General features: G+C 51.6%; 2 protein-coding genes across 13 annotated transcripts in view; one reads left to right on the plus strand and one right to left on the minus strand.

The window, feature by feature from the left end:
* Positions 1-24,657, minus strand: part of DNM2 (dynamin 2) — an 88,904-nt gene that overhangs the window by 29,433 nt on the left and 34,814 nt on the right. For all 12 annotated transcript variants that reach the window (XM_055431413.2, XM_055431420.2, XM_055431408.2 and 9 more), the window contains exons 3-8: positions 14,777-14,926; positions 12,880-13,083; positions 10,021-10,119; positions 6,675-6,835; positions 3,055-3,197; positions 439-574 (exon numbers count right to left, since the gene is read on the minus strand). In XM_055431413.2, coding sequence (XP_055287388.1) covers positions 439-574; positions 3,055-3,197; positions 6,675-6,835; positions 10,021-10,119; positions 12,880-13,083; positions 14,777-14,926 — 893 coding nt within the window. The remainder of the gene's footprint in view (positions 1-438; positions 575-3,054; positions 3,198-6,674; positions 6,836-10,020; positions 10,120-12,879; positions 13,084-14,776; positions 14,927-24,657) is intronic.
* Positions 5,502-5,795, plus strand: LOC148777150 (large ribosomal subunit protein eL37-like). The gene has a single exon (XM_088839013.1). The coding sequence runs from the start codon at positions 5,502-5,504 to the stop codon at positions 5,793-5,795; it is 294 nt and encodes a 97-aa protein (XP_088695139.1).

Consider the following 24,657-nt stretch of genomic DNA (forward strand, 5'->3'; position numbering starts at 1 on the left):
CTTCCAGCAATTAAAACAAAAAGAAAAACCTCTTAATTCCAGCACCCAGAGCTGACATTTTGTGAATATCCTTGAAGATCTGTCTCTGCAAAGACACCCATCTCAAAGGGCATGTATGATTTCATATGAAAGAGTTTATAACAACTGTTATGTTCTGGTGCCCAGGCTGGCTCCATAGTCTTTTTCCCTTTCAATGGGGACATTTTCCCAGGTGAATTTACATGTATGTTCTATGTATTTTGCAAAGAGCATGTATTCAGGGGGAAATGATGGAGCTTTTCATGTGACTCTGCTGGATATCACTAAGCTCAGAGAAGGAGGCACGTGGGGTCTGCAGGTGGGAGCTCAAGATCTTGCGGCCTGGGAGGAAGCTAGGTTTAAGGTCAACTGAGGAGGTGGGTCAAGGTTGAGCAGAGGGCCCAGCCCTCGCAGCGCTACCTTCACCAGCTCGAAGGGAAATCGCTCGTGGAAGATGCGATTGATCCGGGCGCCCCCGGAGAGCTCCAGTGTGTCCACTTGGTCTCCAGAGCCCTCGATCCTCTTCTCAAAGTCCACCCCAAACTGCTGGACCATCCTATAAGAAAAGAGAAAATCTGAACGTCAAAAGCAGAGGTACTGACACAGCTCTGGAATTATGTCCCAAGTCAAGCCATGGCTTACTTTCCTCCTTTTATTTTTTTGGGAACAAAATGTACGTGTGGGTCACAAACAGACAAAATCCAGGCACTGCCGAGGGCAGGCACTCGCTACATGCCAGGTCCCCTCCACAGGCCTACTATGTTCATTCATTCATTGAACTGGGGACGCAAGGGGCAGTTATCATTCCCTTTTGCAAAAGAGTCAGGTGTGGGGGAGGGGGGAATCACAGCTCAGCAACCTCTGCCCTGAGGTTTGGCCTGATCCAGCAGGACTGTGATATATAAACGGAGCCCGTCCACACCATTCGGGTGGCTTCCTCCGGTTCCTACAAATTCCCAGTCTGTTTGAGGCAGACTCTACCACTGATGGGCTATGAGGCCTTGGACAGGGGGGTTTGTCCTCTAAGCCTCAGTTTCTCCATCTCCAAAGTGTGCTGATTCTAACAGTACCTCCATGTAGAGTCACTGTAAGGATATTTAAGGAGTTTCAAGATTTCATCAACTCAAAAAAAGCATCAATCTCAAAATGCACTATTAGCTTGGACACCCCACAAAAAAAAGAAACATGCTGCCAGTGAACAGTAATCCACCTGAAATTTGCTTTCACAGAAGTGAAGTTTTTTTAGTGCACACATAATTCATGAAATGTGGTAAAACCACGCCTGGCCCCTTAGAATGCAGCCCAGCCCTTAAAAAGTATCTCAAGAGTATTGCTGATTAGGGCTGTGACAAAGTGAGTGGTAAAGAACTAAGATATTTATTAGTGTTATGGTTATCTTTAGCATTTCTAATTGTTTTCCCCCAGTCCTCTGCACTGTCCTAGAAATACGTTCAGGGCTGTATATTGTCACTTAAATAAGTTAAGCTTATTTAACTTTTATACAGAGTACATCATGAGAAACAATGGGCTGGATGAAGCACAAGCTGGAATTAAGATTGCCAGGAGAAATGTCAATAACCTCAGATATGCACATAGCACCACCCTTATGGCAGAAAGTGAAGAAGAACTAAAGAGCCTTTTGATGAAAGTGAAAGTAGAGAGTAAAAAAGCTGGCTTAAAGCTCAACATTCAGAAAACTAAGATCATGGCATCTGGTCCCATCACTTCATGGGAAATAGATGGGGAAACAGTGAAAACTGTGGGTGACTTTGTTTTTGGGCACTCCAAAATCACTGCAGATGGTGACTGCAGCCATGAAATTAAAAGATGCTTACTCCTTGGAAGAAAAGTTATGACCAGCCTAGACAGCATATTAAAAAGCAGAGACATTACTTTGCCAACCAAGGTCCATCTAATCAAGGCTATGGATTTTCCAGTAGTCACAAATGGATGTGAGAGTTGGACTACAGAGAAAGCTGAGTGCCATAAGAATTGATGCTCTTGGAACTGTGATGGTGGAGAAGACTCTTGCGAGTCCCTTGGACTGCAAGGAGATCCAACCAGTTCATCCTAAAGGAGATCAGTCCTGAGTGTTCATTCAAGGCCTGATGTTGAAGATGAAACTCCAATACTTTGGCCACCTGATGCGAAGAGCTGACTCATTTGAAAAGACCCTGATGCCAGGAAAGATTGAAGGCGGGAGAAGAAGGGGATGACAGAGGATGAGATGGTTGGATGGCATCACCGACTCAATGGACATGAGTTTGAGGAAACTACGGGAGTTGGTGATGGACAGGGAGGCCTGGTGTGCTGCAGTCCATGGGGTCACAAAGAGTCAGACACGACTGAACTGAACTATCTGAACCAGGAGTAGCTGGCACAAGGCACGGCACCCTCCCCCATGTCTGTTCTCCCTGCAGCCTCCAGGGGGCGCCTTGAACACCTGAGTCAGGCCAGGTCCTACCAGGGCTCAGAACACTCCAAGGCTCCCACCTTACTCAGGGCAAAAACTAAGTCCTCCCCGTGGTCTACGAGGCCCTGCAGGCCCTACAGGCCCTACCCTGTCCCCTCCTGGGCCTCTCCCCTCACTCTGTCTGCTCCAGCCACGTGGGCCTTCTCCAACACGCTGGATGCAATCCTGCCTCAGGGTCTTTGCACTGGCCAGGCCTCCACCCCCAGGACTGCACAGCCCCTTCCTCACCTCTTCAGGTCTCTGCCTGCTTCACTGACCACTTGATTTTGAACAGCACCCCAAGCCTACCCTGGCACTCTCCAGCCCCTTCCCCACTTTGACATTTTGCCATTTCACAGATTATTCACATGTTCTTATTTACTTGTCTCATCCCTCTCCCTTCCCCTTCCTGAGCACATGGGGTGTCTGCCCCACACACTGGAGCAACCCTGGTGCTCAGGACAGGGCCCAGCACACAGGAGGCTCTGGTGAAGGGTTTGCTGAACAGATGGATGGATGGGTGGGTGGGGAGCCTGTGGTTGGGAGGAGGCCCTCGAGCACCAGGCTTGGGGAGGGGCACGTACTGCAGCAGAGCTTTGGTCTTGCGTGTTGGGTCATCGGGCCGGAAGTTCTTGTACTCCTCCACCTCCTTCTCCAGGGACAGCAGCTGGCTCTGCAGCTTGCTGCGCAGGGCCGGCAGCGATTCCCGGATGTGGTTGGTCAGTTGCTGTAGGAGAGAGGTCAGAGGTCAGCATAGGCAGGATGCTGAGAAGGGGCAGACCTGCTCCACCCACTGCCTCAAGGGACCAATGGAACCCCGAGCAGCAGGGAAAGGTGACACAGCCTGGTCCACAGCAGTGCAAGGCTGCAGACAGCCCACGGGGACCTGGGAGAGGGCAGATCAACTGGACCGTGCACACCATGGATCAAGAGAGCAGGACCCAGCTGCTGGCCATGAACAGCCAGTGTCGCTCACTGGAAAGCAAAACAAAGTCTAGGAGGGACTTCCCTGGTGGTCCAGTGGTTAAAAATCTACCTTCCACTGCAGGGGTCAGGGGTTTGATCCCTGGTTGGGGAACTAGGATTCCACAGGTCGTGGGGCAACAAAGCCTGCATGCCTGATGCAGCCAAATAAATAAAGTTTTAAAGGCTACGAAGCCACTGCAGGACCCAGGCACCGTAGGACTGACAGACAGGCCATGGTGTATGGAAGGACCACAGGAATGGGCCCTACAAACTGTGACAGAAACAGTTCACTGAAAAAGGTGAGAACACATTTTCATCTACACAAACAGAGTGCAGGATGGTTCACGAGGGTCATGAGACCCTTCCCGCAGACCCCCCTCTATTGTTTGGTTTTTAACCATGGGGACTTGTTTGTTATTCACAAACTTCAAATGGAGGCAGCAGTGCAGAAACGATTAGGTAGTGAGCTTTGAGATGAGCTGTTCAAGAAAAACCTACATAGAGACTTCCCTGATGGTCCAGTGGTTAGAACTCCTCGCTTCCACTGCAATGGGCATGGGTTTCATCCCTGATGAGGGAACCAAAATCCAGCATGCCACATGGCATGGCCAAAACAGAAACAAGTCACATACAGAGCAGCGGGTAAATATATTAACTGTTGAGGTGGCAACAAGGAAGATGGAAAGGACAGAACAAGAAAAGAGAGGAGGCAGGGCACGTGGGATGAGCAGGCAGGAGGGAGGCCGGCAGTCCAGGCACATCAGCCCCTCCAGTGTTTATAGAGTCTTGAGAAAGAAGCCCAGGAAGTGGTGACACGGGCCGCCTGGGGGTGGTAGTGGGGGGGCCTGTCACGGCATGGGAGGAAGTGGAACATTCACTGTATCCGCACTGTCTTTTTAAAAATACTCTTTCAGAAGAGAAAGAGAGAAGGAATGAAAAAAATAAATAAAAGCTATAAAATCAACTCAAACCACCCAAATGGAAATGCACTGCTGTATGGCCATCTGTCCCACAAGACAAAAGAAATGACAAACTATCTATCGAGGTAGGAAAAAGGTATGAAGGAGCCTCATGCACCGTGGCATGAATCTGACGGTCACCCCAAAACCCTCTGTGACCATGGGCCCCTCCTGGGGGAGCTTCAGGTCCCCAAGGGTGGCAGTCCACTCTGGTCCCTGTCGCCTTTCTGGGGCATGACCCTGTTTAGCTCATGGGGCGATAGAGGGGCGGGGGGACCCCGTTCTGGGAAGCACTAGGATGTGGGCCCAGGCTCCCAGGAGGCCAGCTGGGCTCTCAGAGGAGGCCCCAGGCAGCTTCGGGCAGTTTTACTTCCCTTCCCCTCCCCGCCCCTCTGCCCAGGCAGACCCCGCTTCCTTTCCTGCAGGGCCCCTCCCACCAGACACTCACTTCCCTGTTCATTCTCCTGAGAGGTATGCTCTGTCTTTCTGCCCTCTGCCAGCCCTCACTGCTTCCTAACACTTGAAGTGTTCCTAGCCTTTATCTGGGGATTTGTCCTGAGTCAGTGCCCCCAATCAGAAATATGCCTTTCCCGGCACTTTCCTGGTGGTCCAGAGGTTAAGATTCTGTGCTTCCACTGCAAGGGCACAGGTTCGATCCTTGGTCAGGTAACTAACATCCCACTTGCCATGTGGTGTGGACAAAAACAAAAAAAAGAGAGAGAGAGAGAAATATGCCTTTTCCCCAGGATAGAATACAGCCCTCCCCCGGCACTGGGTCCCATCGCAGGTGGGAAGAACTTTTACATTGTTACCCTGAGGTGCTACCGTATAGCTCCGAAGGGGGATAACTCATAACCCCAAGGCCATGGAGGACCATACTGCCTGCTACACCGCAGCTGCATAACCCCACATCGGGGATTTCACTCTGGGAGAATCTGGCACACATGTAAAACCATGCTATTAAGCAGCAGCCCAATAGCATCTCGCCTCTTGGCTAAGATCAAGTGTAAACATTAGCCCTTTATTGACTGGGAGCCTCAGAAACCAGCCACATGGCTCTCCAAAAAGAGCCTGGATAGCTCTTTGGTCTCGGTGGCAGAAGCAAGATGATGAAGGGAACATCATCATTTGGAAAGCGTTGGAATAAGACGCACACGCTGTGCCGCCGCTGTGGCTCTAAGGCCTACCACCTTCAGAAGTCGACCTGTGGCAAATGTGGCTACCCTGCCAAGCGAAAGAGAAAGTATAATTGGAGTGCTAAAGCTAAACGACGAAATACCACTGGGACTGGTCGAATGAGGCACCTAAAAATTGTATACCGCAGATTCAGGCATGGATTCCGTGAAGGAACAACACCTAAACCCAAGCGAGCGACTGCTGCAGCATCCAGTTCATCTTAAGGATTTCAACGATTAGTCGCACAATAAATGTTCTGGCTTTAAAAAAAAAAAAAGAGAGCCTGGATAAACAGATGAGGGTCCATGTGTTCGGGGGCTTCTACAGGGCCACGAAAAAGAGTGAAGAAGGCTTCTATAGGGACACAGCCCCAGGAGATACTGTTGAGTTAAAAAAGAAAAGGAAATGGGGGCATCCATGCCTATGGATAAAGGGGGAAATGTGCTTCTCAGAGGTCCTTTCTGCACGCATGGACAGAGAGAAGCTCAGGCAGTGTTAACAGTGGTGGGTGAGAGGCAGGGGGCACACGGCGCTTCACTGTATCCTTTTGAATCCACCTGCCAACGGAGGAGACAGAGGTTCAATCCCCGGTCCGGGAAGATACCACATGTCGCAGAGCAACTGAGCCCGTGAGCCACAGCTACGGGCTCAGTGCTCTAGAGCCTGTGGTCCGCAATAAGAGAAACCCCTGCAACGAGAAGCCCGCGCGCGACAACCAGAGTCGACCCCTGCTCAGCACTGTAAGAGAAAAGCCCGCATGGCAACAAGGACCAGTGCAGCCAAAAATAAATCAAATAAATAAGCTACTTAAAAAAAAAAAGAATATATGTCCGTATAACTGAGTTGCTTTGCTGTACAGAAGAAATCAATACAACACTGTAAATCAACTATACTTCAATAAACATTTTAAAAAACAACGGTAACAATAGCAGTGATGGCAGCAATAATACCAACACCGGCTCTTCTCCAGGCACTGATTCAAATGCTCACTGGACTCAAGTTTGCTAAAATGAGTGCCGCTCCAGACTAACGCCAGCACCACCGTGGAATGCAGCTGTTTGGCAGTGCACAGCCTAAGCAACTGCACAAAATCCTCACCGTACCTGATTCAGAGTCTTCTGCAGGTGTGGGGTGCCCATGCGGTCAGCTATGTGCCGGTAGGCTGGGTGGGAGAGGAAGAACTTCCTCTCAGCCGCCAGTGCTGTGCGGATGTCCTTCTTGCCCTCAATATCCTTCTGGCTGCGGTTGACCACTCCAATGTAGCCTGTGGAGAGAGAGGGTCAGGTCATGGCAGTGCCAGGCAAGCCCAGGAACCCAGATGCCCACTACAGGCCAGCCATGGGGCTGGGCAATATGCAGGTGTAGACATAGATCCTATCCTACAAGTCACTCACAGATGAGGTGACAAGCCTTATGAGTTACTCAGAGGCAATGCTGAGAACGCAAGTGTTCGGAGGAAGGAGAGATCACATTCAGCCTGGTGAGAGGGACTGGAAAGAGAAAAGCTCGGGAGGAGATGAAATCCATAATCTGAGCTTTAAAGACAGAACACAGTATGTGAAAAAGAAGGCCAATGGGAAAAGCCAATCGTGCCAGATATTAATACCTATTCTAAAGCTATTATATCTGGGGACTTCCCTGGCGCTCCAGTGGTTAAGACCCTGTGCTTCCAACGTAGAGGGCACAGGTTCCACTCCTGGTCAGGGAACTAAGATCCACAAGGAGATCAAACAGTCTATCCTAAAGGAAATCAACCCTGAATATTCATTAGAAGGATGATGCTGAAGTTGAAGCTCCAATACTTTGGCCACCTGATGCGAGGAGCCAACTCACTGGAGAAGACCCTGATGCTGGGAAAGACTGAGCGCAGGAGGAGAAGGGGACGACAGAGGATGAGATGGCTGGATGGCGTCACTGACTCAATGGACATGAGTCTGAGCAAGTTCTGGGAGACAGTAGCGAACACGGGAGCCTGGCGTGCTACAGTCCACTGGGTCCCAAAGAGTCGAACACAACTTAGTGACTGAACAACAACAACTGCTGGCAAAGAAACAAAGTCTGGTGGCACCAAAATGAACTCACTAGGGATTCACAGATTTCCACACAAAAGTACCTGAATGGGTGGTTTTTCAGAAGTACTGCATTTGTGTTAAAACTGCCTGAACAAAACATAAGCAACAGTTAATTGTAAGTGTAAGAGAAGTGGGGCTTATACAGGAGGGGGTTGGGAGCCAGCTTCCGAAACGACAGTTTAAGATACCATTTGGCAATTTTTTTTAAACACAAAAAACCATTAGCATAAGAAAACTACTTTGAAAAGAGGATCTACAATATTTTGACATAAAGGAGTTGGAAGAGGATGAGGGAAGGGGGATTCAAACAGCCAGGAGCCCCGAGTGTGGACACAAGGCACCCCCACACGGGCGCACAAATGGGTGTAGTGGGAAGCAGAATGCAGAAGGTGCTCAGACAACAGATGTGCTTATTGCTGAGCATATAATGAAAGGTGGAAAGGTGAACTGGGCCTAGGTGGCGAAAGGTCAGAAGTGATAAACACACATATCTGCACCCCCTTCTCTCAGCGAGGACCGATGTTTCTTTGGAGAGGAGGGGTGCAGCACCGGCCAACTATCCTGCCAAGTCTTGTGCAGACCTGACGGTTTCTTGTCCTCTCTGGATCTATCAAGTCCACCTTACAGATGAGGGAAGCGAGGCAGGCCAAGGAGGGGCCCCTTGCCCACATGGTCACATGGAGGATCAGTGGCAGCAAGGTGCGAAACCAGATTAGTGTGAAGGGCAAAGAGCAAGGGGCAGAGATGGTGTCTGGCTTGTTTTGTGGTTCCCTTTGTTAACTTAAAAAAGAAGGATCCAGGGACTTCCCTGGTGGTCTAGTGGTTAAAAATCCACCTTGCAATGCAGGGGACACGGGTTCGATCCCTGGTCTGGGAGGATTCCACATGCCTCGGGGCCACTAGGCCACAACTACCAAAGCCTGCATGCCTACAGCCTGTGCTCCATAACAAGGGAAGCCACTGAGAAGCAATGAGAAGGCCGAGCATCCCAACTGGAGAGTAGGCCCCGCTAGCCTCAACTAGAGGAAAGCCCGTGCAGCAAGGAAGACCTGGCATAGCCCAAAATAAATAAAAGAGAATAAATTTAAAAAAATTTTTTTTAAATCTGAAACTCCACTAAACACGAGACTGATCAGCCTCTGTCTAGATCTAATTACTGGTTTGCAAGGAACTATAATCGGCCAGATCTCGAGTGAGGCGCACAGATCAAGTGGCTGGAGGGGGAGTCATTGGAACAGAAACGCAGGTGTTTACGCGTCAAATGACAGGGTGCCTAGATTCGCTTCACGATCCCCCAGGAAGCCAAGAACAACAGGAGAGGATATTCGGGATAGTGATGATTAGCCGTGTGTGATGAGCAACAAGGATGGTCTGGGGACACCTCACAGTTTTCTCTCCACGTGAGAAAATGCTTGATAGCAAGTACTGAACATTAAAAGGTATAGGGACTTCCCTGGCGTCCAGTGCTTAAGATTCTGCCTTCCAACACAGGTGATGTAGGTTTGACTCCTGGTCGGGGGAGCTAAGATTCCACATGCCTCGCAGCCAAAATTCCAAAACAGAAAAAAAAAATAAGAGGAAGAAGAAATATTGTAACAAATTCAGTAAAGGCTTAAAAAATGGTCTCTGTCCAAAAAATAAATAAATCTAAAAAAAGAAAAGTTACAAATCCTCAGGAACTCTTAGGAAGGACAGCCAGGGCAGTAACTATGGGGAGAAGCCTAGTGATGGGTGATTTCAGTTTTCTTTTCCTGGACACTTCTCTTTGTTCCCCAAATGAGTAGTTGTTTCCCATATAAATGAAAAAAGAATGTACACACATCAGAAGAAAAAGCTAGGGCTTCCCTGGCGGTCCAGTGGTTAAGAATCTGCCTGCCAATGCAGGTGACACGGGCTCGACCCCCTGGTCCAGGAAGATCCCACATGCCACGGAGCAACTAAGCCCATGTCACACAACTACTGAAGCCTGTGCACCACCGAGCCTGTGCTCCAGAACAAGAAAAGCCACTGCAATGAGAAGCCTGCGCACTGCAACGAAGAGCAGCCCCTGCCTGTCGCTACAATTAGAAAGCGCACATGCAGCAATGAAGACCCAGCAAAGCCAAAAGATAAAATCTTTTAAAAAAAGAGAAAGCTACGTGTGTTCACTTGGGCAGAGAAAAAGAAGGGTCTGCAAGGGGACTGAGAAGCAGTTTCTTCTGGGCAGTGGGAAAGTGGGATGGTGAATGCATTTGTGAGTGTTTGCTGAGGTTTCAAGAAAAACAACAACCAAAACGAATCGTTTTCCAAAAGCAGAGGTGCCCCAGCTCTCCTGTGGTTCAAGGTCACCCATCTTGATCACCCCCTACCCCCGCCTCATAACCCCCCTGGGCCGCACCTCTTCTCAAGGGGAGGAGCTTGTTCTCCAGGACGTCCCTGGCATCCGTGCCTTCGTCCATCAGGTCAAGTTTGGTGATGACGCCGATGGTCCGCAGGCCTGAAAGAGCACAGAGGTCAGAGGGCACCACGAGGAGGGAGCTCAGGCGACCCCAGGCCACCTGGAGTCCAGCTGGGTCCCCACTTCCAAACCGTGTGACCTGAGAGAAGCTATGACGTCACCTGCCTAGACCCGAGTTTCCTGCATGTCAAATGAAGGCAGTAACACACCGATCTCAGGGGCGTGTCCACGACAATAAACCTGGCACAGGGTGCATGTTCAATCAACCAACGCTGGCCATCGTCGGTCATGGGTACGACCAGTCTTGCTGTTGCAGAATCTGGGGGCAACCTTACCAAACATGAACCCAGGGTCAATATCTCCTTGCTATACTTTCTGAGTGGTATGCAGAGTTCCAATGTAACATGCCAACCTGAGACAACTCTTTCCAGGGTTACCTCTCATCTGCACGGCTAGAATGACACTGTGGACACCATCCTATGGAATTCCTCCTCATCCCAAACTGTCCCAAACTGCCCTGAATCAAGGGAACCCTGCCAATCAACTGTCCTCCACTGGTGCCTGAGGGCCCCCTCTATGTTAGCCGTGTGTGTGTGAGTGTGTGAGAGAGAGAGACACATGCAGGGGACAGAGGGAAGCCCAGGGAGATCTCAGGGTGGGGTGGGGGTGCTAAAGTGGCATTAAACAAGTGCCCTGGTGTGCCCACCTGCCCACATTCTGCTATGAGATCATGAGCTGGCATCACCTTTTCGGAGGTCAAAGGAACCACCACTGCAAACACCCACAAAGCTTGTGTGGGGTGGGGAGGGGAGACGCAGCCCGAGGTAGAGGGATGTGATTGGGGGAGGGGAGGTCAAAGATCAGAAACAACCCAAATGTTCAAGAACAAAAGAAAGGAAGCAGTAGGCTGCCCGATGGATGGCTACCGACCTATGTCCCTATGATAACAGGCAAACACACTCACACAACAGAAAACAAAGGAAGGTCATCCCATTTTGTTTTTCATCCCATTTTTTAACATGTTAGTTTATGGGGCTTCCCCAGTGACTCAGATGGTAAAGAATCTGCCTGCAATGCAGGAGACCCGGCTTAGATTCCTGGGTAGGGAAGGTCCCCTGGAGAAGGGCATGGCAACCCACTCCAGTAATCTTGCCTGGAGAACCCCATGGACAGAGGACCCTCGCAGGCTACAGTCCATGGGGTGGCAAAGAGTTGGACATGACTGAGTGACTAACACTTTGATGTGGAAGAACAAACTCTGAAATAATGTTTGCCAAGTGGGGCCACTAGCATCTGCAGGGGGAGAGGAGCTGTCACAGTTTAGGGTCTGATGTTTCACAACGGTGACATTTAAGGGTAACCATCACAAATACTTTCAAAGTTAGAGAGCTACTTTTTTTCTGGAAGAAGGTCATCAACAAGTTCACCAATGATGCTCAACCATTTTCACCCCTACTTCTGCGCTGCCTGATCAGCCTCTGCAGTCATAGTCACATCCATGTCCTGGTATTGGACTCGGGGGACAGGAGGGCCTGGAGGGGCTATGGGCAGGGGGTGCCCTCCCAGAAAAGTGAACCTGGATGACCTTGGGGGCGGAGCTGGCAGAGCCCTGAGCTTCGAGGAGCTCGCGGTCCAGGACGAGAAAGGACCACCTCCCAGGCCTGTGAACTGGGGAGCGTGAGTCACAGAGCCTGTCTCCCCCAGCTCCTCACTGGTCCCTAACTGCTTCCAGAATCCTGTGGGATTCAAGCAGTCGGCAGACAGTTCGGAAAATGTATTTGTGTGTGTGTGTGTCAGACGCTGCTAACCGCCCCCCACTATCAGAATGCACCCAACTCCCCACTGCAGCCCAAAGCCACACAGCCCACAGATTGGCCCAGCCGCCCCAGCACCCTCCCCACCTTGTTCTCTAGCTCCCTCTGCTCCGGCCACACCGGCCTTCCCACTGTGTCCTGGGCACCCCAGCCTCTTCAGCATCTACCGTCCGTATTCCTGGACCTTGTCTCTTTTCGTACTTCTGGTCCTGCCCAAAACCCCCCATTTTCAGAGGCCTCAGGCCGCCCCCTTCCACCCCAGCCTCTCTCAATGGGCTCCATTTTCTCCCAGTGCTTACCACTACCTGAATTTATCCCATGTGCATATTTCCTTGTTGGGAGTCTGTTGTTCCCACTGGTGGCAGGGCTCCCTGTCAACTGTGTCCCCTGCAGGGTCCCCAAGGCTGTAACAGATCCCGGCACACAGCCAGGGCTTAATTGACATTTACTGAACAAATGCCCGGAGCTAGAGATGACCCAGAGATGCCCAAGTCTCCACCACTCCCTACTGCCCCACTGGTTTCACTAACTTGTCATCCTTCCACCTTTCCCGCTGGCCCCTGGGCACCGATGCAGAGACCCTTGGTCCTCTCGGCAGCTCTCTAAGCCAGGAATGCAGTTCTTATTTCAATAGGAGGGACCAAGCCTCAAGGGGGAAGACTAACTTCTCGAAGGGGGATCTGGACTCCCATCTGTGCCCAAAGAGGCCTGCATTCTTCCTACACCCAACTCCCCACACCAGCTCTCTGCGCAGGCAAAGCAAGGACCAGCCTGCCAACCAGGAATGCCGCCCGCCACACACTGGCCTCCCAGTGGACACCCTCCTAGGACGGCGGGCCCTCATGGGAAATGCAGTGTCCCAGGCCTTTTCTGGGGGAAACTGAGTCAGAGCTTGCCAGTGCTGTGGAGTTGAGAACGTGGGGCACGGTGAGATGCAGAGAAGTGTGGGGCAGAGGCAGCTGCCACCATGGGGCTTGGCAGGCACCTTGAGGATCGACCTCCTTGGCCAGCTTGAGGGCGTCCGAGTTGGCCAGGTCCATGTTGGCGGGGGTGACAGCAAGGATGAGGCTGCTCTCCCGGCTGATGAACTGCAAGATCATGTCCTTGATCTGGTACTCGATATCCTGCGGCTGGTCCCCCACGGGCACCTTGGTGATGCCTGGGAGGTCGATGAGGGTCAGGTTCAACACTGCAGGGGAAATCAGAGAGACAGGCCGTCATGAGCCGGGAGCGGGAGAGGCATGCACAGCCCTGGAGAGACCTGGCCTGCTTCCCCCAGTGCTGGGCGTCAGGTCTCAGGATCATTCCTGTGTTTCAACTGGAGCCCCCCTTTTGACTCGATAACTCCCTCCTAGGGTCCCATCCTATGGACACTCTCTCTGTACTCTATTTCAGTGAGACAGTTTTGTTTTGCTTTTAAATATTTATTGTACTGCGTTGGGTCTTAGTTGCAGCATGTGGGATCTAGTTCCCCAAGTAGGGATCGAACCTGGGACCCCTGCACTGGGAGCTCGGAATCTTAGCCACTGGACCATCAGGGAAGTCCCAGTTGTTTTTTTTTTTTAATGAAGTCACTCTATTATTTTTTTCTTGTTGAAGTATTGCTAAAGTACAATATTGTATGAGTTTCAGGCATATAATACAGTGATTCACAATCTTTAAAGGTTATGCTCCATTTATAATTATTCTCTGTGATACAATTTTAAATCTGTATACTTGCACGTGTAGATTGGAATTGCTCTCAAAAGTCAAATAAGTTTCAGCACATTGATTCAGTCAATATCAAGGAATTATTAAAAGCAAAAAACAAGATTCTCTGGTAAGAAACACACTCTGAGGGACTATCCTGGTGGCTCAGTGGTTAAGACTCTGTGCTCCTGATACAGGGGCTATGGGTTCGATCCCTGGTAGGTGATTAAGATGCCACATGCCCACATACCATGTGGTGCGGCCAAAAAAATAAAAATGAATTCTGAGATGCACTCATACACGAAAAGAAACATCAGTGACTTTTAAGTAGCAAAACACACATGTGATGTACCCATATATTCATAACTGCCGATGTATGCACTGAATATCATTTGAAGAACATGAAATATATCTGCAACTTTGAAAGTAGGGTAGATTTTTGCTGGATATACCTTTTTTATAACTTCTGAATATGCACTGCGTACAGGAATCATTTATTTGAAAATAAATATTTGAAAAAACTCACAGGGACTTCCCTGGGGGTCCAGTGGTTAAGACTCCACCCCTCCAATGCAGGGGGCACGGGTTCGATCCCTGGCTGGGGAACTAAGGTCCCACATGCTGTGGGATGGCCAAAAATTTTAAAACAAGATAAATAAAAGTTCATATAAAAAAAAAAATCACAAAGAACCTATACTGAGGTGTTAAGAGTCTGCTGGAATATTCATCAAAAGCCATTTAAGTCAGCAGTCCATGCTGCTGAGTCAAGAGGCTGTGTGTGGCTACAGGTTGCCTATTCTGTTTACATGATGTAGTTTTAAAATCTGGACCTTATGCAGAAATATCTGGTTTTCTGCCTCCTCTCGAGGAACCAGAAGACCTGGCTGCCTTGGGCTGGCATCACTGGATGGACGAGATTTACCGGGGAACCAAGCTGTGGTTACTCCCTTAAAAGGGATATACGAGCTGCAATTAATTCGCCCCAGACCCACCACTCCCGACAGTCTCCCTGGCGTGCTGTTTTTCTTGGAGCAGAGGTCGATTTCCTATCAGATGTGGATCAAGAGGGCTCTGTTTATGTGTGAGGAAAACCAGGAGGGGGCGTATTCTTCATCAGAGTGAGGCCGCTCAGACCCGTGACTGGCCCATTGTCAGCTTTCCCCTGGCCTAAGTGAGGGGTCTTTGCTTCCTACCGTGTGGCGAGTAGACCCGCAGGTTAATGGGCACTGGGGAAATGCCTTTGTTGGTCCCCGTGACCCTGTCAGTCTCCGCTTCGATCTCCTGCCGGACTTCCTCAAAGTCTGTAAACTTTCTGGACTTGCAGTGCAAAAACTCGGCATATTCTGAAAAGGGGAGAAAGATGCTCCAAGTCAGAAAGAGAAGCAGTCTCGCTGTGGGGGGTGGGGGGGAACCAGATGGCCTCCTGGGAAAAGAGCTTTGTCAAGTAGAGAAAGTGAAGGCTCACTCACAGGCCCTCCAGAAAATGGAAGCAATGGATTCATTCTCTCGAATGGGTATTTGAGGGGGGGCCCTCCTACAGATCGCACTCCCTTCCAGACCTCGGGTACTCCACAAGGTGCAAAAGTGGCAAAAATGCTGACTCTGTGGAATGCACATTCTCATGAAGCATTTTGCAGAACTACATAGTTTAAGTCATGACATATTACAAGTAAAACAAAAATAAAAAGCCCCACAAAACCTAGCATCCAACAACTGGGTGTGACCATCAATTATTCTTTATTCTTTATCAACCTGCATCCCTTGGAGCACAGGGATGGATGACTGATGAAGCTTTTGCTCCGGTGTTATACATGAGATAGTCCTGGGTGATGACACAGACCCTCCCTCGTGTGGGTCACAGTCTAAAGCCTCTGTCCTGGTGGGATGCTAAGCCGCCAGCTCCCTCCAGGGTAGTGAGATCCCCGGCATGTGTCCCTCGGACTCACCATTCTCCTTCCCCAAGGCACCTCCACCACGGCGGGCCTCACCAAAGCCCTTCTCACTGTCCTTCCCTCCTTCCTGGCTGTTCATGGGGCCCTTAGACATGACCCTCTCAGAAGAAATGCTTTCTGGCCTCTTCAGGCCTTCTAAGCCCGAGGTGTCTGAAGGCCATGATTGACACTGAGATGAAGGGAAATGAGGTAACTAGAGGAGTTTCCTTGATGGTCCAGTGGTTAAGAACCCACCTTCCAGCGCAGGGGATGCGGGTACAATCCCTGGTTGGGGAACCAAGATCCCACAAGCCTCGGGACAACTGAGCCCACATGGCCCAAATGAAGATTCCCACGTGTTGCAGCTAAGACCTGATGCAGCCAAATAAATAAATAAAATCAATATATATTAAAAAAAAGAAACAACCTGACTAATGACAGTGCTGGTCCTGTCATCAAGGTAGAGAAATCCAAAGCAGAGATGTGGGTAAAGCAGGAAGAAAAATAACTTTCATCGCAGGACACAGGTGCTGAGTTGATGCATGGTAACTGTACAACTCCTGACTTTCCATATGTCTGAATTTCATAGTAAACGTTGGAGCGGGGGAACTTTCTAGGCCCAGAGATCACGGCTCCTGCAAGTGACACTACAAAGAGGGAAGTAAGTTTGGCTGCAAACAGCCTAGAGAGCTAGTTCATGACAGAGATGTGAAGGTGTGACTGCTTCTCAGCGTAAAAACTGGAAACAGCCTCCATGTCCACCAGGAGGAGACCTGGCTACACAAATCTCAGCATAGACACAGCTACAGCTGCATCCAATCAAAGGACGGAGAAAGAGCCCGCAACAGAGAAAGGCCAGGCAGGTCGAGAATCTCTGCCCAGAGGCATAACACAGCAGAAAGTCATGAGTACAAGGAGGCTGTCATTCCACCTGTCACCTAACAAACGCTTGCTTGCTCTTGCCAGGCCCCATCTGTGGTCCCATTTGCTCTTCACAAATCAGCAGCTTAGCAGGTATGCATCTCCACGATGCCCATATCACAGATGGGAAAACTGAGGCCAGAGCGGGGTGAAGCAAGCTGGCTCAAGTTCACCAGTGGAGCTGGGATTTGGAGCTCAGATAATCTGTCTTCAGGTAGTGGCTCTCAAGTCATGTGGGCTTCGTGAGGCCACAGGCAGACTCTTCACCTCTCTAACCTCCATTGCAGGGGTCGGGGGAATCTGTGGGCTCAGATCAATATGGACACTGGTCACCGGAGAGCAGGGCACTGAGCACAGTGGTTGGAGGGTGTGGCATCAACCACCCCACCCCCATCAGCTGACCCAGTTCCCAAGGACAGCCCTCCACGGGAACAGGAGGAAATACTGGCTTACTCTCGGCTGCTCTTCCTGCAGCCACCTCCAAAAATGGAACGGTCCTCCAACCCCCACAGCAAACCTCAGTTCTCTTCCGGCTCAAGGCCCAGGGCTCAGCATTCGCAAGATATCCCTCCCCCTTTCAGGAGTGCAGGGGGATGGAGGCTGGTAACAGGGCTGGGGACCAGGACATAGGTGCTGTCCCTTGCAAAACCTCTGCCCTGCCAGGCCTGCTGCAGCTCACTTCCTCCTTCTCCAGGGCCTGCCTGCCTGCTGCCACTTTCAGGAGCCTTTCCTGACTCCACGCCACCACACACGCCATCCTGCATTTTGGACCTCCTCTCCTGTCAGAGCCATGTCGCTCTGGGTTCTGTTTAGGGGACCCAGTAGGTGCTGGCAGCCTTCCCTTCTGCCAGCCCTTTTGTGCGAGTCAAAGATGAGCAGGCGATGTACTGGAAAGCCATGACATCTTCCCCACAAGGTCAGTGGACAGCAGAAATCATACCCTCTGTGCCCAAGCGGAAGGTCCAGGAGTCAGCCAGGCCCATCCCTCACCACCTGCCTTCTCTCCCTGGGTTCCTCGTCATTTGAGGTCCACGTGCCAGACTCCAGCATCAGACCAAGGTAAGAAAGCTCCTATAATCTTGCTTCCCCACCACCCCCAAGCACTGACCCTCTTAAAGCCAGACCCCGGCCACCTCTCCTTGAAATCTTCCAGAGCTCCCACCTCACCCCAGTAAGACCCAGTCTCTACCAACACCACAGAGTGCCACTAAGTTTCCTCCCCCCAACTGCTAATCTCAACTCACGCCCCTCCAGCCACGTGGGCGTGTTCGGCTTCTCACGCCAAGCCCTTGAATTCCTGCCTCAGGGCCTTTGCACTGGCTCTTCTCTCTGCCTGGGACACCCGTATGGGCCCCTTCCTCTCCTCCTGCAGGTTGCTGCTCAAGTGTTCACCCTCTCCCACTCCCAAGTGAGACGACAAACCTCCTTGGTTTCTTTCCCCTTTCCCTTCCTTAGGATCCTCCAAGTACCCACCACCTTCTAATATGGTGGACCTTGTCAGCCCGTGTATTTCCTCTGATCCCCAGGAGAAGGTCGATCGACAGGGCAGGGATCTGAATCTGTTGTTCTGTGTCCTGGGGCTCAGGGCTCTGAGCACACAGGAGGCGCTCTGCAGCTACACGCACAACCAAAATGACTGCTGGAAGGGCAACATGGCCCCTGCTTCAGCTTCCGGGAGGTGGCCCAGCACCCCCACGGTCACCGAGTGGGACACCCAGGAGGCTGGACAGGAACAGGGTCTGGTGGGGTCACCTGCTGTCTTCCCAATGTACTTCTTATCAACACAGGCCCAACCCAGAGCCAGGAGCCTGGTCTGATGGGGGAGATAGGCTTGGCACAAGCAAGTCCCAGCAGGTGCTTGGGGAGCTCAGCCAAGAACCCCAACATACCAGGCACCAGGAGGGGCCTCCTAGAGGGGGTGGGCAGAGGTGGTATCCACCTCATCTCTCTGAAATGAAAACCTTCCCCCACGCCCTGAGGAGGCTCTGGACCCAGCAGGGTCTAGGGGGAAGGGAGAGAAAGCATGGGGGTGTCCCCACTGGCCAGGCTACCCCTCTGTGCCTCAGTTTCCCCATAAGGAAAGTTAAGATATGATGCAGGTAGGGATGTCCCTGGCAGCCCAGTAGTTAAGACACCGCAATTCCAACGCAGCGGACATGGGTTCAATCCCTGTCCGGGGAACTAAGGTCCTACATGCAGAGTGATGCAGCCAAACAGTTTTTTTTTTAATGACAACAAAATTAAAAAAATGACAAACAGGCAGAGTGCTCAGCCTGCGGCTCCATAGCTCTGTAAATGCTTGGATGCTGGAGAAAATTTTTGCCACCCTGGCTACCGCTAGGGCTCTGCCTGCCTTGATCCCCAGTCCTTCCTACAGAGGTGGTCCCTCTGTCCCCACAGTGGCTGCAGCCTTTTCAAACCTTCCCTTCCTAATGCTCAGATAACACCGCCAGTCCCTTGGGTCCCTGGTCCCTGCAATAACATTTTGACAGCCCCAACGGCCACCTATCCACCGCAGCCCTGCAGCACTTCCCTAGCAGGAGGGCCAGGCATGTGGGATCAGGCCCCAGGCCTGGAATACAGCAGAAAGAGCCCTCGTCCAGCCGTCGAGCTGTGAACTCCGAGGGGCCAGCTTCCTGCGTCCTGTGGGGTCTGTGAATGAATGCACTTGGAGTCTTTCTCTGAGGAGGAGATCCAGCCCTCTGCCCAGAACTTGTTCGCTGTCTCCTTCAGGTCAAGCTGCTCAGGGAGGCCCAGCTGGACCACCTGGGCTCCAGCAGCACCAGCACCCAGCCCTTCAAGGTGCTCCTCATGGGGACACACCACCTGCTCTGTGGCCCTCCTAAAGCCAGAGCTGTGGGAGGGGACTGAGCTGCAAGAGGGGACTGCAAGCGACTTGGTTCTGGTCTCTGCTCTCCCTGGCACCCAGTGCATAGTAACAGCTTAAAACTTAATTACTGAGCGGCCTGCTGCAAAGCATTAGGTGCCAGAGCCTAAGAAAGCATTCCCTACTCCATGACTCCCATGTGGGTCCCCACTGTGTTCAACAGTCAATCCCCCACCTCGGGCATCCCCCAGGAACGCCCCTCAAGATGGTGCCCTCGAGGGATTGGCATTGCTTAAGAATCATGAAGTGGGGACCTCCCTGGTGGTCCAGCAGTTAAGACTCTGAGCTTCCACTGCAGGGGGCTTGGGTTTGATCCCTGGTCTGGGAACTCAGATCCCACAAGCCAAGTGGTATGGGAAGATCAAAGGTACAGACAGAAGATGAGAAAGAAAAAGACAGGAGAGATGCGTGATAAAGGAAAAGGCATTTAGCGTATGTCTTTAAGACTATGGGGTGCCAACATCTGATAAAATATTTCAAAATTAAATTTAACACTACAATTTTCCCACAGTGAAACAGGACAGGGACTTCGAGCTTCCCCTGCAGGGGACATGGGTTTGATCCCTGGTCTGGGAACTAAGATCTCAGAAGCCGAGTGCTGTGGCCAAAAAAAAAAAAAGATCAAGGATACAGAAAGAAAACGAAAGGAGAAAAATTTAGGAGAGATGTATGATAAGAAAAAAGAATTTACTGTATATCTTTAAGAATATGGTATGCTAAAACTTCATAAAATATTTAAAAAACAAACAAAACAGCCAAAGGCCCTCAGGCCTGGACAGGGCGAACCAGGCATCATCACGTTACTTGGGGAGGTGACAGGAAGATGAGAGCCAGGTGGAGAGCATCTCACTTTCCCCACAGTGACACAGGACAGGGACTTCCCTGGTGGTCCAGGAGTTAGGAATCCGAGTTTCCAATGCAGGGGGAAAGGGTTCAATCCCTGGTCAGGGAACTAAGATCCTGCAAGCTACGTGGTACAGTCAAAAAATGAACAAAAATTTAGAAAAAAACAAGGTTGGAATCTTAGGTCTATCCTTTGACTCTGGGAAGAGGATGGGGACTGGAGGCTGAAGCACTAAGGGGAGCGATTTCATCAATTCTGATGTCGTCCATAAAACCCCAAAAGGATGGCATTCAGAGAGCTTCCAGGTTGGGGAGCAGGCGCAGGGAGAGAGAGTATGAACTCAGACAGGGTAAGGAATCTCTGCCCTTCCCCACACCTTGCCTCATGCAGCAATTCCCTCTGTCCCCTCTGGGAGTAAAATGTTTTGAGTTCTACAGGAAACTGATCAAACCCAAGGAGGGGTACGCTGGAACCTCTGATCTACAGTCAGTGGGTCAGAAACACAGGTGACAGCCTGGACTTGGGGTTGGCACTGGAAGCAGGGACGAGGGGACAGTCTGGTGGGACTGAGCCCTTAACCTGTGGGATGTGATGCTATTTCCAGGGAGGGAGTGTCAGAACTGAGTTAAATTGCGGATTTCCCTGAAGGTCCAGTGGGTAAGATTTCACCTTTCAATGCTGGGGGGCCAGGGGTGGGGTGGGGTAAGAGGTGGGTTCAATCCCTAGTCAGGGAGGTAAGATCCTACATGCCTCCCCATCAAAAAAAAAAAAACATAAAACAGAAGCAATGTTGTAACAAATTCAAAAAAGACTTAGAAAAGAAAAAAAGAACTGAGTTAAACTGAAGGATACCTGATAAGAGTCTACTAAGAACTGGAGAACTGTTTGTTGATGCGGGAAAAAAAAAAAAAAAACACACCTGGAGAAGCCCTTGGAGCATCCTAAGTGGAGCTAGTGGTAAAGAACCCGCTTGTCAATGCAGGAGACACAGGAGACGCGAGTTCGATCCCTGGGTTGGGAAGATCCTATAGAGAAGGACATGGCAACCCACTCCAGTATTCGTGCCTAGAGAATCCCATGGACAGAGGAGCCTGGCAGGCTACAGTCCATGGGGTCACAAAGAGTTGGACACTGAAGCAACTTAGCAGCAGCAGAAGGTGACAGCCCCAGGCTACCATCCTGACCCTCGTCAGCTCCCAGCTTGTTTTCCACCTGAAGACACAAGGTCATGCCCTGACTGCTGCAGGGTCTACAGGCCTTACAGAAAGGGCCCTGCTGCAGCCAGGGTAGGTGGGGAAAGGTGCTACACACACAGTTACGGGTGCTCTCCCATCGGAGAAAGAGCGCAGCAGCAGCCCTTACGGCACAGTTAGGCACCAGCCCCGGGCTGATGGAGTACCTCCTGGGTGCCAGACCTTATGCTGGGTGGGGGGAAGAGTGATGGACAAAGCAGCTCAGCGTCCCTACTCTGGCACAACTGATGTTGAGACGGAGAGACAGACCGTCAAGAAAATACGAGGACTTCCCTGGTGGTCCAGTGGTTAAGAATGCGCTTGCCAATGCAGGGAACACGGGTTCGATCCCTGGTCCAGGAAGATTTCACATGCCACAAGACAACTAAGCCTGCGTGTTACAACTACTGAGCCTGTGCTCTAGGGCCGGAGAGCTGCAACTACTGAAGCCTGTGTGCTCTAGAACCCATGCTCAGCAACAAGAGAAAGCCTGCACACAGCACAGCCAAAAAATAACAAATAAAACAAACCTTTTAAAACAACAACAAAAGAAAAATAACAAATAAAACAAATAAACAAATCTTTTAAAACAAAAACAAAATCACCAAGGCAGCAGTGACTGCGGTGGGGCCTGGGGTGAGGCTCACCAGAGGAGAGGGAGGAGGCAGGGTGTTCTGGGCAGGGCTTGCAGTGAGGGGGAAGGTCCAGAGGCAGAAACAACTGAACTGGTCTGGAGGAAGAGGAGCAAGACTGTGGCACCAGGAGGAAGTGAGGTTTCAGAGGCCAGCCCGGTCCCGTGGGGGCCACGAAGCCTCAAGGAGGAGGCCAAGAGCCAAGCCCTGACATCTCTCTGGCTCTGGTGGGCAGCGGCCAAGGTCAGAGCTGGGACGGAAGGCTCTGGAGGCCCTGATTGGGCACATTCCACACAAGCACAGTCCCCAGCGTTCAGGATTTACGAGGTCCAGGGGCGGTTCGCAAGGAGGAGCAGGGTTCACCCACAAGCCACTGAACTTCCTGGTGGCTGCGGTCTGAGGTAATTTTTAAACTAAGCCCATTAAAATAATGGCTCACTGAGACTGGTGTGGACCAGGAGAAATAGGGCACCTCTGTGAGCTGCAAGAGTCAGAGAATTAGTTTTTGGTTTTCTTTTATTTTTGGCCAGGCCACATGGCATGTGGAATCTGTTTCCGGACTAGGGACCAAACCCGTGCCCCCTGCAGTGGCAGCAAGGAGTCTTCACTTGATCTTAGCCAAAAGGCCCACAAGCAATGGAAACAAGGAGTCTTAACCACTGGATCACCAGGGGAGTCCCAGGAGTCAGAGGATTAGAACCTTATAGTACCAGGAACTTCAGACCCCGTAAGAGGCGATAGCCACACCAGTCTCATGGGGTGCCAGGGCCCCGAGGCAGTCAACACTATCACCCCCATTTTACAGATAAGAAGGCTGAGGCACAGAGAGGGAAGCCACTTGCCTGAGGGCCCGGACAAGAAGGGGTGGCAGCCTGTCTCTGGAGTTCTGTCTCTGAGAACCAGCTGAACAAAACTTTCATCTCGGGGAGCCACGCAGCCCTGTGTGAGCCCCAGGAATCTCTAAAAGCCACAACTGTGTCCCGCACTGTGCTCAGCCTCCTCCCTAGCGGTAGGGTGTCTCCCCCAGTCCAGGGACCTGGGCTCCCCACCTCGAGGTCACTCTAGACTCTGCCCTTGCCCCCACAGCAACATCCTGGCCCGGGCCCCAACACCAGGCTCACCGCCCCCCCGGCCTCCCCACCTGCTCTCCTGCCTCTGCCTGGCCCTCCTCCACAAGTCAGTCAGTGGGCTAAGCCAGTCTCTCCACACCCTGAACACCACTCAGGTTCCCAGCGTCTGGATCTCTCACCACACCTGCCTCCCGGCCCCTCCCCAGCCTCATCTCACAGCTTCACAACACAGCTGCTGCCCTGCCTGGAATGTTCTCCCCAAGCCCTGGCTCAATGCAGATCCAGTGCCTGATACTGCTGTTGTTGTTTAGTCGCTCAGTTGTGTCCGACTCTTTGTGACCCCACGGACTGTAGCCCACCAGGCTCCACTGTCCACAGGAATTCTCAAGCAAGAATACTGAATTGGGTTGCCATCTCCTTCTCTAAGGGATCTTCCCAACCCAGGGATGGAACTCGTGTCTCCTGCGTTAACAAATGGATTCTTTACCACTGAGCCACCAAGGAAGCCCAATGCCTGATATACCCTCCCACAATCCCCTGCGCTCTCCCCTCTCAGCCTGGCCACAGCAACCCCATGTCTGTCGTACCCAACAGGCTGAGCTCGGGGTCAGCCGGGCCCCTCAGAGCACTCACACTGCGTCCCTGGCATCCGGCCAAGGCCTAGCTCACATCTGCATTAAGAGACTTTGAATGCCATGGTCAGATGGGGGTGGGGGTAGAGTATGCAAGCTGGGGCACAGAAAGGAGCACGCCCACGTGGGGCACCCCAGACTTCTCTCCCCGAGCCCACCAGGATCCACCAGTGTCTTCATCTCCACGGCTCCCACCCCATCCCTTCCTGGGACCCCTGCCCCAGAGCTGGTGGTCCCTGTCATCTCTTCTCTACCTGTGGCCACAGGATCTGGTCAAACCACCCCTAAAAATGAGTTCACAACTGGGCTTTCAAGACGGCCTCCCTGTGTATCCTCAGGCAAGTGGCCTTAGTTCCCTCCTCTGTGAAGTGGGACGACAGGAATGGTGATTTCAACATCATGCCGGGTCAGGCTGTGGGCAGATGTGTGCTCTCCTGGGACTGTCATTTGTCACATGCTTCTCTTTCCTCCCCGCCACTAGAAGGAATTTTCAGTTCCTCCAGCTGGCCACAACGGGCATCGCTGCCTCAGGGTCTTCACAAGCAACCCCTCTCTGCTGTGAAGGAGAGTTCCCATTCCCCAACACACCCCCAAGCACCTGTCAGCCTCAGCTCACACATCACCTCCTGTCACAGAAGTCCTGTGAGACTCCCTTCACCACCACCACACACACTTCCATCTGGGGAGGGCCATGCCTATGTGTCTCCCTCTTGGTCCCCACCCAAGGGTCCCCCCGCAGTGACCGCCAGCACTAACAGAAGCATCAAGAGGGAAGGTGACAGGGCTTTCCTGGTGGCTCAGTGGTGAAGACCTCGCCTGCCAATGCAGGGGACACGGGTTCGGTCCCTGGTCCAGGAAGATCTCACATGCTGCGGGGCAGCTAAGCCCGTGCACCACAACTATTGAGCCTGTGCTCCAGAAACTG

This window comes from Moschus berezovskii, chromosome 8 (assembly GCF_049115385.1).
Source record: "Moschus berezovskii isolate FMDL1 chromosome 8, NW_MosBer_1.0, whole genome shotgun sequence".
Classification (NCBI taxonomy): domain Eukaryota; kingdom Metazoa; phylum Chordata; class Mammalia; order Artiodactyla; family Moschidae; genus Moschus; species Moschus berezovskii.